Below are 15838 nucleotides of genomic sequence, written 5' to 3'. Positions count from 1 at the left end.
CTGTCCCCATCATTAAGCAAATATTGATGCGGGGTTGGTGAGCTGAGGAGTCGAAAGAAAGATTTCTTAGACTCTTAACATCTGGCAGTAGTGCTCTTTTATTTAGAGAATAGAATAGCAGGGGGACAGGACCCATGGGCAGTCAGAGCTTCTGCTGCGTGGGGACAGCACCCATGGGCAGTCAGAGATGCTGCTGGCATGGGGAGCTGCTGCTGCTACCGCTGGCATGGGGACAGCAGCCATGGGCAGGCAGAGCTGCTGCCGGCATGTTGCTGCTGCTGCTGCCACCGCTTCTGCTGCAAAGTTGAGTGGAAAGTAAGGCTAAATTTAAGGCATAGGTATGTGAGTTATCTCTTTGCAAGACAAAGAAAAGAATATGTAAAAAAGTTAAAATGGATGAGGCTGGCCCTGTGGCTGAGTAGTTAAGTTCACAAGCTCTGCTGCAGGCGGCCCAGTGTTTTGTTGGTTTGCATCCTGGGCGTGGACATGGCACTGCTCATCAAACCACACTGAGGCAGCATCCCACATACCACAACTAGAAGAACCCACAACAAAGAATATACAACTATGTACCGGGGGGCTTTGGGGAGAAAAAGGAAAAAATTTTAAAAAATAAAATAAAATCTTAAAAAAAAAAAAGTTAAAATGGTATCAGTGCCGGTAGGGTCCAGCCATTGGGCGGTCCCATAACTTTTAGATAAGAATCAAATTGGATTAAGTAAAGGTCAGAAGCTACCACCCTAAATCAGTTACATGAGGTTGCCAGACAGTAACCAACTTAAGTTCTTGCCTCTGGCATTGATTAAGAGTTTCTAGAGATAAGACCATCCTCCTTCTTCCTGGCACAGAGAGGGAGGCATCTTCACAGATAGAGGTTTCCCTGAGAAATGTAAATGTTTCCCAACAAAGGGACAAGCAAATTCCACTCCTCGGAACCTGCTTCTCATCTGTAGTTTTAAAATTAACCAGCCTAAAAATCCAATATGACTGTATGGATTTTGGTACTGAGATGTGGGGAGCTGCTGTAACAATGACCTAAAATGTGGAGGCACTTTGGAACTAGTAATGGGAAGAGGGTGGTGGAGATTTGAGGTGCAGAATAGAAAGACTTTATGTGCTGTGAATGGAATGTTGGTAGATATATGGACGTTAAAGGAGATTCCATTGAGAGGTCAGGAAGAAAAGAAGAGAGCTGGAGAAAAAGCCTCCATCTTCTCAGAGAATACATGATTAATCATGAACAGAATGTTGATAGAAATGTGGATGGTAAAGTCTGTTCCAGTGGAAGCTCAGACGGAAATGAGGAACAAGTTATTGGACAATGGAGAAAAGGCAATCCTTGTTATAAAATGGCAAAGAACTTGGCTGGAATTGCATTCCGATGCTTGTAGAAGATAGAACTTAAGAGCCACAAAATTATATATTTCGTTGAAGAGATTCCTAAGCAAAATGTTGATGTATGCCCTGGGTCCTCCTGACTGTTTACAGTACAATTCAAGATGAATGGAAGAATGAATTGTTAAGCAAATGGACCCAGAACTTGGGTCCATTAGAAAAATTCCCAGCTGTCCATATTGCAGGAAATGAGAAGATCTGTTTGGGAGACAACTCCAAAGGTAAGGATGTCAGTCAGTTAAGAGGTGAAAAGACTGCAGGAGAAACAGCCACCTTGAACTGAAGGGGATGGAGATGGGAGAAAAAGGATAAAAAATGCCAGATTTCTTATATCTACAGGATGAGACCATAGGGTTATTTGGCTGCAAATACGTGCCCTTCTTCGAGAAAAGGGAATGATGACCCCAAAGGCAGTTCAGAGGTCATCAGAGCTGCCTCCTTGGTTTCAATGGCTGGGTCCCTGCCTCTGTTTCAACAGGGCAGTTGGCCTCCTCTCCAGCCTTGAAAGTGGGGCCTCACAGAGAGACAAAGGGGCCACACTACCCCCACTGAGCCGTAGAGGTGACACTGGTGCCCCAGAGGGCCTGGAGGGCAGAGTTCCCAACCAGAGAGGATTATTCTGGAACCTTAACATCTAGTGGAAGTAGCCTTGCTATATTTTGAATGTTCTTGGAACCCATCACCCCTGTCTTCTTTCTAATTTCTTCCTGTGGGAAAGGGATTCTCTCTCCTATGATGGCCTCAGCACTGCATTTTGAAAGCACATGACTTGACTGGGTCACAGGTCACAGGTCACAGCTGCAGAGGAATCTTTCGCTTGGATGAATCTACCCCTGAGTCTCACTCATGTCTGATTTAAATGATATTTAGATGAGACTTTGGGTTTTATACTTGATAGTTGATGCTGGAGTGAGTGGAGATTTGGAGGGACTGCATGGATGGAATGAATATATTTTGCATAGGAGAAGACCATGAATTTGGGGGGTCCAGAGGTGGAATGTCCTGAACTGAATGCTTGTGACCTCCCAAAATTCATATTGAAGCCCTAATCTCCAGTGTGCCTATATTTGAAAAGGGCACCTCAAAGGAAGTAATTAAGGATAAATGAGATCATAAGGGTGGGGTCCTGATCAGATGGGTTAGAACCCCTATAAGAAGAGACACCAGAGATCTCTCTCTCCATCTCACACACAGAAAAGAAAGGCCATGTGAGAAGAAGAGAGAAGGCAGCCATCCACAACCCAAGGGGACAGTCCTCAAAGGACACCAACCTGCCGACACCTTGGTCTTGGCCTTCTCGACCTCCAGAACTGTGAGCAAATAAATTTCTGTTGTTTAAGCCACCCATCCTACAGTATTTTGTTGTAGCAGCCCGAACAGACTGAGACAACTGATTTCTCTCTTTTTATTCTTTCCTTATAAATATTTGTTCTTTTTATTATATTCTTTCATCCACTGTCTTGGGATGAATTTGCTGCTCTTTTTTTCTAATCACTTCAAATGTTCACCTAGGTTGCTCATGTTCAGGCTTTCTTCTTTTTCTAACAATTTCATAGAGGCATTTAATTTTCTCATTAGATCTTGATACGCAACACTTGCATTACCTTTAAGTACAAGTATGTGTTGATGTATAGGATTTACATTATCATTTAAGCAAAAGAAAAAGTTATATCTTCATTTGTGGTTGTCTTCTCTTAGTCATTGGTTATTTAGAAGTATATTGCTTTATTTCTAAAAATAGAGAGCTAATATTTATATTTGTCTACAGAATTTGGTGACTTCTAAAGTCCAAGGATGTCCTTCTTGCTTACAAAAGGTCCCCAGGCTCCAGTTCATTAGCTTAGTGTCCATGGGGGCAGCCTCACTGCCTTTTGGGGGCCCCGCAGTCTCCCTCCTTGGAGGATGGTGTCTGGGTCCTTCCTGGGGCTAGTGGACGGCCAGAGCTGCGTACACACTGGGCTCTGCTGGGGGACACTCTGATTGGGAGGAAGGAGGTGTGGTTGACTCCTGTCCAAGATTCAAACTGTTCAGCTGGGCGTAGGTCACATCCTGGGAGTCTTCTGATGCAGCAGCCTGGAAAGGGGTAGAGTGAGAGTCAGGGATGTGACTGGGTGGGGAGAACTCAGGCCTCCAGGAATGGAAAGGACTCACCTGACTGTCCCCTTCCTCTTGTCTGTCCTTCGTGTCCAGCAATCTCTCTGACGAGGGGGAAGGCAGGGTGTCCACAGGCCTCCTGAGACTCGAGTGGTTCACCTGGGCATGTATCACTCCCTGGGGGTCTTCATTGTCAGGGCTATGCTGAGGGGAGACAGTGAGGGGGTGAACTCCTCTCCTTGCTTCCACATTTGTCCCTCTTCAGTTATGTTCCCGCTCAGAAGCCAGAGAGTTGATTTTAAAACATAAATCGGATCATATGACTCTCTTGTTCAGATACATTTTCATTTATATTTACAATACCCAGTATAAGACAGAGCCTTGCCAAATAGAGATTCCTAATAAATATTTGCTGACTCACTGAATAAATGAATGAACTGATGTGGGGTAAAGTACAAGTCTTAAAGGACATTCATTTAGGATTAGATTCATTCACTTCACTCCATATACATATACATATGTACATATACAGTAAATATAAACATACATAAATATAAATAAAGAAATACATAGAGAGAGAGAGAGACAGAGAGAGAATCAAGGCACTTGCCAGAGGCCAAGAAGCAGACAGATAACAGTCCTGCCCTCAAGGAGTTCATGGTCGCCAGGGTTGGGAACAGACTATAAACCAGGAAACAAGGTACTTTGGGGTGGTGATAAGTGTTAGGAAGAAAGTGAAATAGAGATGCAGTAGAGAGTAAGTGAACTACTTGGTTAGGACAGTGTTTCTCCACTCAGAAGTAACAGCATCTTGGCCAGATGACTGTCTGCCTTTGGGGCTGTCCTGTGAAGTGTCGGGTGTTTAGCAGCATCCCTGGCCACTCGAGGACATTGGCACCCCACTCTCCCAGCTGTGACAACAAAATGCCCCTAAACATTGGTGTTGGCATAAGGGAGAGGGAAGAATAGAGAAAGACTTCTGGATTTTTTTTTCAGGAAGTGAACATTGAGGGAGAAACAACTTTTTGGGGAAATTTAAGAGTTGTGCGTGTGACATTGACATGTCTGCTGGATGAACAGGTCATTGGATATATGAGGCTAGTCCTCTGGCACGAGGTCAGGGCTAGAAATAATCATGGAATCATGAGCAGAGAGATAGTCCAACTATGCCTGGGATTAATTAAATGTGACCACATAAAATTGTCTCACGGTGAGGTTAACAAAATGGCTGGGTGGGATTCCTGTGACAGTAGAAGCAGAACGCCAACCATTACACCCAAGGCATGTTATTGTGCAGTTCCACCACATCTAAATCCACTAGACGGGGGCATAGAGTAAGGAGAGCAAAAGGAAGGCAGAGGGTCCTAGTGCAGGGATTTGCTAGTTTATAGGGGATCTTTGTGTGAATAATAAAAGGCACACCTCTCAGATCCCACCAGTAGGGTCTCAAACCCACAATCCCTGTTGTGCAGTGCGCAAACTGTACAACCATCCCTGGAAGAACTACCTTTATAAGACACGGACAATGAACAATTAAAAGACCCAAATGAGGAGACCAAGAAGGAGAAGCCCACATGGAATCAGGAAAACTCCACTGAGAAGTCTCCCAGCAGCCTGCATGTATCATCTTTCAAGAGGAAGTGTGAGGTCAGATGCTGCTGAGAGCTGAGTGATAGGAGGAGGGAGAAGTAGCCAGGGGATTCAGATTATTGACTAGACTGTGCTGAGTGCCCTGCACAGGAGAGGGGGCTTACCACACTGTCCACCTCTTTGTCCTCCTCAGGCTGGCAATCTCTCATGGCAGTATCTAGAGAATGAGAAGATTCTACCTCAAGCTAAGTTTCCTGAAATCCTGCAGTCCCACACACCCCTCCCATCCTTAGGTGGGGAAACTGAGGCCCAGCAAGGGGCAGAGATGTGTCTGGGATCACACATATTTGGAATTTTTCATACTTCTCCAACCCCTAAGCCAAGAGCCCTTCCCCATCAACCCGCCTGCCACCATCTCCCATCAGCACCACCTCCTCCCCAGTTACACTGGTTCTTCTGCTGGACATGAGCCCTGGAGCTGGAGCTGAGGGAAGGAAAACAGAAGCATTAGGTGGTGGTGAAGGAGCTGCAGGCAGAGTGGGAGATCAGGATCGTTGGGGAGAAATTACCTTTTCTGTGAGGCTCTGGTCTTAGCTCTAGGATCTGGAGTACCTGCACCAAGTTAGAAATCAACATCTAAATTACCCAGGACCTGGCCCCCAGGGCTACATTGATCTCATAGGATCTGAGCCCTGACAGCTTTAAACTCCGCACTCTCAACCATTTGGAATTCAACAGAAACAAGGCTAATCTGTAACTGCAAAACTTGTACAGATAATTTAAATAATTTTTTTATAAAACAGAAACAACATTTTTGAGTCTGAGGATGTTCTCATTAAGTCCCCTCATTCTCAATGTCTTCATAATATTTATTTTTACACACAAATTTATGAGAACCATCCTTTATTCCCACATCACCTTGACCTACGTTCCTGGTTTGGTAACAGTTTGTCAATAGAAGTAGAAATAGACATAGAGACGGAGATGGAGATGGAGATAGAGAGAAAGTCTTGAGGGGGAGAGAGAGAAGAGACGTCTATTATATGCATATCTGTGCACACACATATTAACACATGCACACACAAATAGGTAAAGAGAGAGACCCACAGAAGTAGATAGATAATGATGATAGATAGATAGAGAGAGAGAGAGATAGATAAATAGAGAGATATAGCACGTGTGTGTGGTGATGGATGATAAATAGTCTTTGGATGGTGAATATGATTCAATCTACACAGAAATCAAAATATATAATGACGTACACTTTTTTTTTAAAAGATTGGCACCTGAGCTAACAACTGTTGCCAATCTTCTTTGTTTTTTCTTTTTCTGCTGTATCTCCCCAAACCCCCCGTACATAGTTGTATATTCTAGTTGCAGGTCCTTCCAGTTGTGGAATGTGAGACGCCACCTCAAGGTGGCCTGAACAGTGGTGCCATGTCCTCGCCCAGGATCCAAACCCTGGGCAGCCACAGCAGAGTGTGCGAACTCAACCACTCGGCCACGGAGCCGGCCCCCTGATGTACACTTTAAATTTGTATGTTATAAACCAATGTTACCACAAGAAAAAAATTATTCATTAATTAAAAGAAAGATAGCTAGAGATAGATATATAGAAAGATAGATGATACAAGGCTAGACAAATATTTTTCTGATATGATGCACCATCACCCCTAGATACACCAGCATGTGCCTCCCATAAACTGAACACCAGTCTACATAACCCTAAAACTCCCAGTCAGGATGTCTACATTGATGCAACACTTTCACCAAATCCTCACTCCCAATTCATGTTCCACCAACTGCCTAACAGTATCTTCTTTTCCCTTTTGGCCCAGGGTTCTACTCAGGAATAGATGTCACCCTCATATGCCCTGCAATCTGGGAGAACTCCTCAGTGTTTCTCTGTCCCTCATCCCCTTGACCGTCTTCAGGAATAAAGGAGTTGCATTCCATAGGATGACCCTCAATCTGGTTCCACCCAACGTCTACTCATAAGAAGACTGAGGTCATGCATTCCTGGATGAACATCCCACAAATGAGATTGCGGTCATGTCCCTCAACATCAAGGGCTCAGGATGTCCTCCTGTCCTGTCCCTAGTGGTATTCCCTCTGATCACCTGGTCAAGCAGGTATCTGTCAGGTTTCTCATGCTGAGGTCCCAAATTTTCCCTTGGAGTTTGGGGATAAATATTTGAGTATTCATCCACTATCATGGCCCTCTTCAACCATACAACTGTCATTCTTATTACATCCATTGATTACTCTAACCTGATCATGCACCATGCTGGTAACTAAATAATGATGGTCTCTTTTAATTACTCCAGCCTTGATTAGTTGGCATTCTACTCTAACGTTTTCCCATGTATTAATTTATTAGTTATTCATTTACAAATATGACTATGAATTATTGGCTTTCTATTCTAGTCAATGCATTGTAATCCAATACTCACACTCTTTACATGGATGCTTTGATTATCCTAGATCTTTTCCAAAAGTTTCTTCTGGCTGGCTCCTGTGTCATTCTGACTTGTCTCCAATATTCATTTTTGAGAGCTTTTGCACTTCCTGGCAACAATAAGATGCTCCAGCATCCTCTAGTGCTCCCCTGTCTCAACCTGGAATAAAGAATTTCTGTATCCTACAATTTACTGAATTTATTATTTCTTATCATTTTTTTGTAAATTCTTTGGGGCTTTATGTATATAAAATCATGTCATGTGCAAATAGTGACAGTTTTACTTCTTCTTTTCCAGTTTTGATCCCCTTTATTTCTTTTTCTTGTCTAATTGCTCTGGATAGGACATCTAATACCAGGTTAAATAAAAGAAGCAAAAGTAGGCATCCTTGTCTGCTTCCTATTCTTAGAGGGGTAGCTTTCAGTTTTTCATCATTGAGTGTGATATTAGGTGTGGGTTTGTTATATTTAGCCTTTATTATGCTGAGGTCTTTTCCTTCTATACCCATTTTATTGAGAGTTTTTACTATAAATGGATGCTGTGTCTTCTCACATATGGAGATGATCATGTTGCATATTGAGAGGATCATGTGATATTTATTCTTGATTTTGTTAATATGGTGTACAAAATTGATTGATTTGTGGATGTTGAACCATCCTTGCATGCCTGGAATAAATCCCATTGGATCATGGTGTGTGATCCTTTTAACGTCTTGTTGTATTCAATTTGCTAATATTTTGTGGAGGATTTTTGCACCTACATTCATCAGTGATATTGGCCTGTAATTTACTTTCTTTGTGTTGTCCTTGCCTGATTTTGGTATCAGGGTCATTTTGGCCTTGTAAAATGACTTATGAAGTGTCCCCTCCTCTTCAATTTTTTGGAAGAGTGAGAATCATAGTTATTAAATCTTTAAATGTGTGGTAGAATTCAGTGGGGAAGCTGTCTGGTCCTGTACTTTTGCTTTTTGGAAGGTTTTTGATTACTGTTTTGATCTCCTTATTAGTGATCAACTATTCAAATTCTCTATTTATTCTTGATTCAGTTTTGGAAGGTTCTATGATTCTAAGAACTTATCTATTTCTTTTAGATTATCCAGTCTGGTGACATTAGCTTTTCATAGTATTCTCTTATAGTCCTGTGTATTTTTGTGGTGTTCATGATAATTTCTCCTCTTTCATTTCTGATTTTATTTATTTGGACTTTCTCTTTTTTTCTTGGTAAGACTAGCTAAAAGTATGTCAATTTTGCTTACCTTTTCAAAAAAGCCAGCTCTTAGTTTCATTGATCTTTCCTATAGTCTTTTTAGTCTCTATTTTGTTTATTTCTGCTCTGATTTTTAGTATTTCTTTTCTTCTACTGATTTGGGGCTTTGTCTGTTCTTTTTTCTAGTTCCTATAGGTGTATTCTTAGATTGTGTATTTGAGATTTTTCTTTTTTCTTGAGGTAGGCCAGTATTGCTATAAACGTCCCTCTTCGTACTGCTTTTGCTGTATGGCACAAATTTTGGTATGCCATATTTTCATTTTCATTTGTCTCCAGGTATTTTTTGAAATTTTTCCTTTGATTTCTTCATTGGCCCAATAGTTGTTCAGTAGCATTTTATTTAATCTCCACATATTTATGCTTTTTCCAGTTTTCTTCTTGTACTTGATTTCCAGATTCATCTCATTGCCGTCAGAAAAGATGCTTGGTATCATTTCAGTCTTCTTAAATTTATTGAGACTTGTTTTGTGGCCTTATATATTATCTATGCCAGAGAATATTCCATGTGCTTTCGAAAAGAATGTATATCCTACGGTTTGGGGATGAAATGTTCTGGATATATCTATGAAGTGTATCTGGTCTAATGAGTCATTTAATGTTGTTGTTTCATTATCGATCTTCTGTTTGGATGATCTATTCATTGGTGTAAGTGGAGTGTTAAAGCCCCTTAGTGTTATTGTGTTACTGTCCATTTTTCCTTTTGTGTCTGTTAATAATTGCGTTATATATTTAAGTGCTCCTATGTTGGGTGTATCAATATTTACAATTTTTATGTCCTCTTTTTGGATTCTTCCCTTTATCATTATGTAGTTCACTTCTTTGTCTCTTGTTATAGTTTTCATTTTAAAGTCTATTTTGTCTGACATAAGTATTGCTACCTCAGCATTCTTTTCATTTCCACTTCATAGAATATCTTTTTCCATCCCTTTGCTTTTAGTTTGTGAGTGTCTTTAGGTCTGAAGTGTGTCTTCTGTATGCAACATATATATGCGTCTTGATTTTTCATCCACTCTAGGTCTTTTGATTAGAGCATTTAGTCCATTTACATTTAAAGTAACTATTGATGAGTACATACATATTACCATTTTGTTCCTTTTTTCTGGAAGATTTTGTGGTTTGGGTTCCTTTCTCTTCATTTTTTGTGTATTTACTGCAGGGTTTTGGCTTGTGAGTACCATAAGTTTCACATATAAAAACCTATGTAAATAGCAATCTGTATTAAGTAGATGGTCTCTTAAGTTTGAGCTCTATTCCACCCCCCAACATTTTTCATTTTTTATTTCAAATTTTACCTGTTATATTTTTGTGTATCCTTTGATCTCTTAACATAGATACAGGTGGTTTTAGTACTTTTGTCTTTTGACCTTCATACTAGCTTTATAGCTGGTTGATCCACTACCTTACCTGTATATTTACTTTTACCAGTGATTTTTTTCTTCAGTACAGTAAAGTTACAGGGCACAAAATTAACATGCAAAAATCAGTTGCATTTATGTATGCTAACAATAAAACAGCAGAAAGAGAAATCAAGAATACAATACAATTTACAATTGCAACCAAGAAATGAATTATCTAGGAATAAATTTAACCAAAGAGATGAGAGACCTGTACACTGAAAACTATCAAACATTATTGAAAGAAATCAAAGAAGACACAAGGAATAGAAAGCTATCTTATGCTTATGGATAGGAAGAATTAAAATAGTTAAAATGTCCATACTTTCTTAAGCAATCTACAGATTCAACACAATCCCTATCAAAGTCCCAATGACATTTTTCAACAGAAATAGAATAAAGAATCCTAAAAGTTACGTGGAATAAAAAACGTCCCCAAGTAGTCAAAACAATTCTAAGTATAATTAAATATTGATTTGTATAATTGCTATAGCCAAAGCTATAGTAATCAAAATAGCATGATAACAGCACAAAAATAGATACATAGATCAATGGGAAAGAATCAAGAGCCCAGAAATAAAACCACACACCTATGGACAGCTAATTTTTGACAAAGGAGTCGAGAACACCCAATAGAAAAAGAAAAGTCTCTTCAATAAGTGTTGTTGGGAAAACTTGACAATCACATACAAAAGAATGAAAGTTGACCATTACTTTACACCATATGCAAAAATTAATTCCAAATGGATTAAAGAGTTGACTGCAAGACCAGACTACATAAAGCTCCTAGAAGAAAACTCAGACATCAACGGTAGGACTATCTTTTTGAATACAATGTCTTCCCAGGCAAGGGAAACAAAAGAAAACATAAACAAGTGGGACCACAGCAGACTAAGAACTTCTGCATGGCAAAAGAAACTATCAATAAAAACAATGTAACAATTTGGAGAAGATATTTGCAAATCGTATGTCCAATAAGGGGCTAATATCCAAAAAGTATAAAGAACTCATACAACATAACACCAAAACTTCTAAATAACTCAAAAATAAGCAGAGGATATGAACAGACATTTTTCCAAAGAAAATATATGAGATAGCCAACAGAAACATGAAAAGGTGTTAAACATCACTAATTATTAGGAAAATGCAAACAAAAACTACAATGAGATTTCACCTCAGATCCATCAGAATGACGATAGTTAACAAGACAAGAAATAATATCTGTTGGAGACAATGTGGAGAAAAGGGAACCCTCACACGCTGCTGGTGGGAATGCAAACTGATGCAGCCACTATGGAAAACAATATGGAGAGTCTTCAAAAAAATTAAGAATAGAGGGGCCGGCCCAGTGGTAGTTAAATTGGCACACTGCTTCAGTGGCCCGGGGTTCAGGGGTTCAGATCCTGTGCGCAGACCTACACACAGCTCATGAAACCATGCTGTGGCGGCATCTCACATACAAAATAGAGGAAGATTAGCACAGATGTTAGCTCAGGGGCAATCTTCCTCATAATAAATAACTAACTAAATAAATAAATATAAAGTAAAATTGAGAATAGAACTACCATATGATCCAGCTAGACCACTTCTGAGTATTTATCCAAAGAACACAAAAACACCAATTCAAAAAGATATATGCACCCTTATGTTCATTGCAGCATTATTCACAATAGTCAAGACTTGCAAACAATCTAAGTGTTCATAAATGGATGAATGGATAAAGAAGAAGTGGTATATATATAAATATGTGTATGTATGTATTTATATATATATACACACACACACAACCGAATGCTACTGAGCCATTAAGAAGATGAAATCTCTCACTTGCAGCAACATTGATAAAACTTGACAGCATTATGCTAAACCAAATAAGTCAGGCAGAGAAAACAAAATACCATATGATTTCAATCATCTGTGGAAGACAAAAACAGCATCAACAAACACATAAACACAGAGAAGAGATTGGTGGTTACCAGAGAGGAAGGAGGGAGGGAAGAAAGTGAAAGAGGTAATGGGGCACATGTGTGTGTTGACAGATGGCAATCAAGACTTTAGGTGATGAACAGGATGTAGTCATCACAGAAATTGAAATATAATGTTATACACTGGAAATTTATATAATGTTATAGACCAATGTTACCTAAACAAATAAATGAATAAGAATTTATCCAATGAGCCCTAATTTCTTTTAACAGAGTATAGTGTTTAGAAACCAAGATTTGGATGCTTGGTTTGCTTATTGCTACTGGGCTGTCATTGTGTCTCTGTCTTATGAGTGGTCACAGCTGAGACATACATGTTCATACATATGCGCACAGACAGACAACAAACACATATGCCTCTAACTAATTCTATGTAAATTTATATAGATAGATATAGATATAGATGATATAGATATAGATATATAGTTCTTTTTTAACAAAGTCATACTGTCATTTCCAATGCCAATAGGACACCTCACAGTTTCTTCTAGCCAACTGCCTTTGCACGTTTATAAATCCCTTCACAGACACTGAATAACTTGGCTTCATTCATTCCCAATATATTTACATATTTGCTCACAGCAACTAATCTCCCAACCACTTCCACATTCTCCCCAACTCCTCAGCACTGCTCTTGGCTGCAGGATGATGATGACGCCTTCACGTGGCTCCCCAGTCCCATCGCCAAGATGATCCTTCAGGCGCTGGGTACACATATGCTACCTCCACACAGGACCCCTGCCCTCACAGTCACTCTTCCTGGGAATCCTAGATCTCTGTCCTATAAGATTATAGAGTGGAAGTTGCAACGAAAGAGCTTGTAGAAATCTAGAATAATTTGGATAATTTTTTAAACTGAACATTTTTTTCTGTCTTTTTGGTGCCATATTTAGGCTGGTGCCCTAAGGAGCCACTTCAAAGGTCTTTAGAGTAAGGTCTCACCTCTAGGTAGACCAGATCTCCCATCTTCTACTCACCTGACTTGCTGCATTTGTTCTGGCGCAATTGTCGGACAAGGAGGAAGAGGAGGAGGGAAAGCAGCAATACACAGGCTACTGACACCCCAATCAGAACTTTCTGGTAGCTTTCAAGACCTTGGGAAGAAATGATGTCATGGATGAACCGATGATGCCACTTATTTGAGCACTTACTGTGTCCCAGGTACATGCTGGGGTCTGCGAATTTAGCACATCTAACCCTCACAACAATCATGCAACATGGGCATTCCAACCCCAATTCCATCCATTTACAGATGAGAAGCTGGGACTTAGAGAAATTAATCACTTACCCTAGGTCAACAGCCAGGAAGTTTCAGAGCTGAGATTTGAACCCAGGACTCTGGGTTCCCTTGTGGTCTCCTCATGCTGCCCACCCCCCTGCAGACTCCAGCTTCAGTCTTTGGTGCTCCTTACGTGATTTGAACAGCCTGTCCACTTGTCCCTGTATGGCTCAGCCCTCTCCTTTAGCTAGAGCTGAATGCACCTCCTCACTGTCACTCCCATACACCAACCCATTATGGGTTTTGGGGATCCTAACAGTGAGTGCTCAGAGCAGTGGGATGGACGCCGTGCTCTCCCCAATCTCCAAGTCCAAACAAGATCCAACCTCTGTCCTTCATACCCCACACACACATGCAAGGCCTGCCTCAACTTTTTGGTGTGTGTATCTCAGAAGGCACAGTGAGGATGGATCTGCCATTTCCTGACACTGGAGGGGCCCATCCCTTGAGAAGTACTTTCACTTCTGTGGTCTTACCCAAGTCTCTTAGCAAACCTGTGATGGAGATGGTAGGAGATACATTTCACAGACAGTGAAACAGAAACTCAGAGAGAGAATGTGACTTGTCCACAGTCCCAGCGCCAGGAAGTGATAGGGCAGGAATTTACACCCCATAGAGCCTGACCTCCAAACCCTAATTATTTTTAATTGGTTTTAATTTGTTTTCCTTCCATAAGACAAGGCTGAGACCACAGGACTAGTAGGAAAGTGCTTGGGACATCACTAGTGTTATCGCTCTGTTCTTCCCTGCTGCCCTGACAACTCAACATTGTCCATCCTTCAGTTCTGCAGACCTGGGACAGCATCCCTGTAGGGTCAGAACTGAGATGCCCTTTAACATATGAGCCAGGATTCCTCTATTACACCTGGAGAAACTGAGGCCCAGGTGAAAAGGAGATGTTCAAAATCACCAACTCAGGGAGCACTGAGAGCCCCACAGTGGACTTCGCCCAATTGTCATAAACCAAGGATGGGGAATTGAAGGGCAGAAGCTGCTGTGCTCCTTACTTCAGCTGGATGAGCCCCCCTTGGCTGGGCCACCAACATCTCCTTCTGCCATGACCACCCCATCCTTCATCCGTCCAGCCTCAGAGACCCTGGAGCCCTGTGCTCCCTCCAGCATCTTGCCCTGACTCCCAGCTCCCCTGGAACACAAGCCTGTTCTTGAGTATCTGAGGGGGCATTACATCCTCTGAGAGACTCTCAGAACTGCCCGGATGTGGTCTGTGCTCCCGCTGAGCAAAGGGGCCTCAGTGACTCACCAGCTGTCAGGCTTTGTTCAGTGGGTGAGGGACTGGGATCCACAGAGGTTCCTGGGAAAAGGACAAGGGGAGAGTGAGAGGCTGGAGGTTCCCCCAGAGACTCCATCTCTGCTCACTCCCCTCTCCTAAATCTGTCCTATCCTCTCCCGAGGCAGTCCCTTGACCCACCTGGAGAATTATGGTGATAGGAACATGGGAAGGGGCATGGGTGAGAGGGCCCTATCGTCTCCCATTTATCTAAGGAGTGGACACCTCAGGAAGACCCTCCCTTGGAGTCCCTCATTCTCATTCTGGACTGGGGCTCTCACAGGCAGGGCTGTGAGCTGATCTTAGGGGCACAGAGAGGACAGGGTTTGGACTTCCTTACCTGAGACCAGGAGCTCCACAGGGTCACTGGGGTGTGACCACCGCTGGGGGTAGTTCCTGTAATAGCCATAGCATCTGAAAATCCACTTGTGACTGGGGGTCATGGGCCCCACACTGAACAGGGCCTGGAAATGCCCATTGGGATGTCGCTGTGAGTCCAGAGTGCAGGAGGGCTTGTGTTCTCCTTCCTTGGTCAGAACAAACCTGCCAAATCCCAGCCGTGAGACACACTGGAGGGTGACGTTCCCTCCTGAGGTCACCACAGGGCTCTGCAGGGCTGAGAGGGTGGGATTTTCATAGACTCCTAGGAGAGGAGCAGGAAGTGTGTTAAATGGGGCTCACAACTCCCGCATATACCTCAGGGCTGGGCAGTAAGAGGGGACACACCCCTGAGAGCGGACTCCCTTCCTGAGGACAGAGCCTGAGGCTGGGACCCCTGAATGTCCTCTTACCTGTCACCACCAGCTCCAGGGGGTCACTGCGCTCTGACCAGCCAGTGGGGCTGAGATAGTAACACTGATATCTCCCTGCATATGTCTCTGTCATGTGTAAGATGGAGAACTTGACCTTGTCCCCAGATACCAGTGGGTTCTGTTTGCCCCAGAACTCTGGGCTTCCTGCTTTTTCCAGACGGTACTCCTGGGCCCCCGGGATCCCCTGACACCAGACGGACATGGGCGTGCCCCTGGGGATCACAGAACCTGGCTCAGCCCAGATGGTGGGTTTGGGGAGGGTCCCTGGAAGGAAAT

The 15838-nt window shown here is 42.2% G+C and overlaps 1 protein-coding gene across 3 annotated transcripts in view; it reads right to left on the bottom strand.

Moving 5' to 3' along the window:
* Window positions 1-2786: 2786 nt before the first annotated feature.
* The window catches only part of LOC106840895 (leukocyte immunoglobulin-like receptor subfamily A member 5), a 13892-nt gene continuing 840 nt past the window's right edge, over window positions 2787-15838 (bottom strand). Inside the window, exons 3-11 of one of the 3 annotated variants that reach the window (XM_044759668.2) lie at window positions 15542-15826; window positions 15091-15393; window positions 14724-14774; window positions 13161-13277; window positions 5649-5691; window positions 5511-5563; window positions 5244-5296; window positions 3547-3693; window positions 2787-3468 (exon numbers count right to left, since the gene is read on the bottom strand). In XM_044759668.2, the coding sequence (XP_044615603.1) occupies window positions 3322-3468; window positions 3547-3693; window positions 5244-5296; window positions 5511-5563; window positions 5649-5691; window positions 13161-13277; window positions 14724-14774; window positions 15091-15393; window positions 15542-15826 (1199 nt within the window). In that variant the 3' untranslated portion in view covers window positions 2787-3321. The remainder of the gene's footprint in view (window positions 3469-3546; window positions 3694-5243; window positions 5297-5510; window positions 5564-5648; window positions 5692-13160; window positions 13278-14723; window positions 14775-15090; window positions 15394-15541; window positions 15827-15838) is intronic. The other 2 variants (XM_044759669.2, XM_070499286.1) reach the window with 2 other exon arrangements.

The sequence above is a fragment of the Equus asinus genome, chromosome 26 (assembly GCF_041296235.1).
Source record: "Equus asinus isolate D_3611 breed Donkey chromosome 26, EquAss-T2T_v2, whole genome shotgun sequence".
Classification (NCBI taxonomy): domain Eukaryota; kingdom Metazoa; phylum Chordata; class Mammalia; order Perissodactyla; family Equidae; genus Equus; species Equus asinus.
This window is presented reverse-complemented; position numbering and strand designations above follow the sequence as displayed.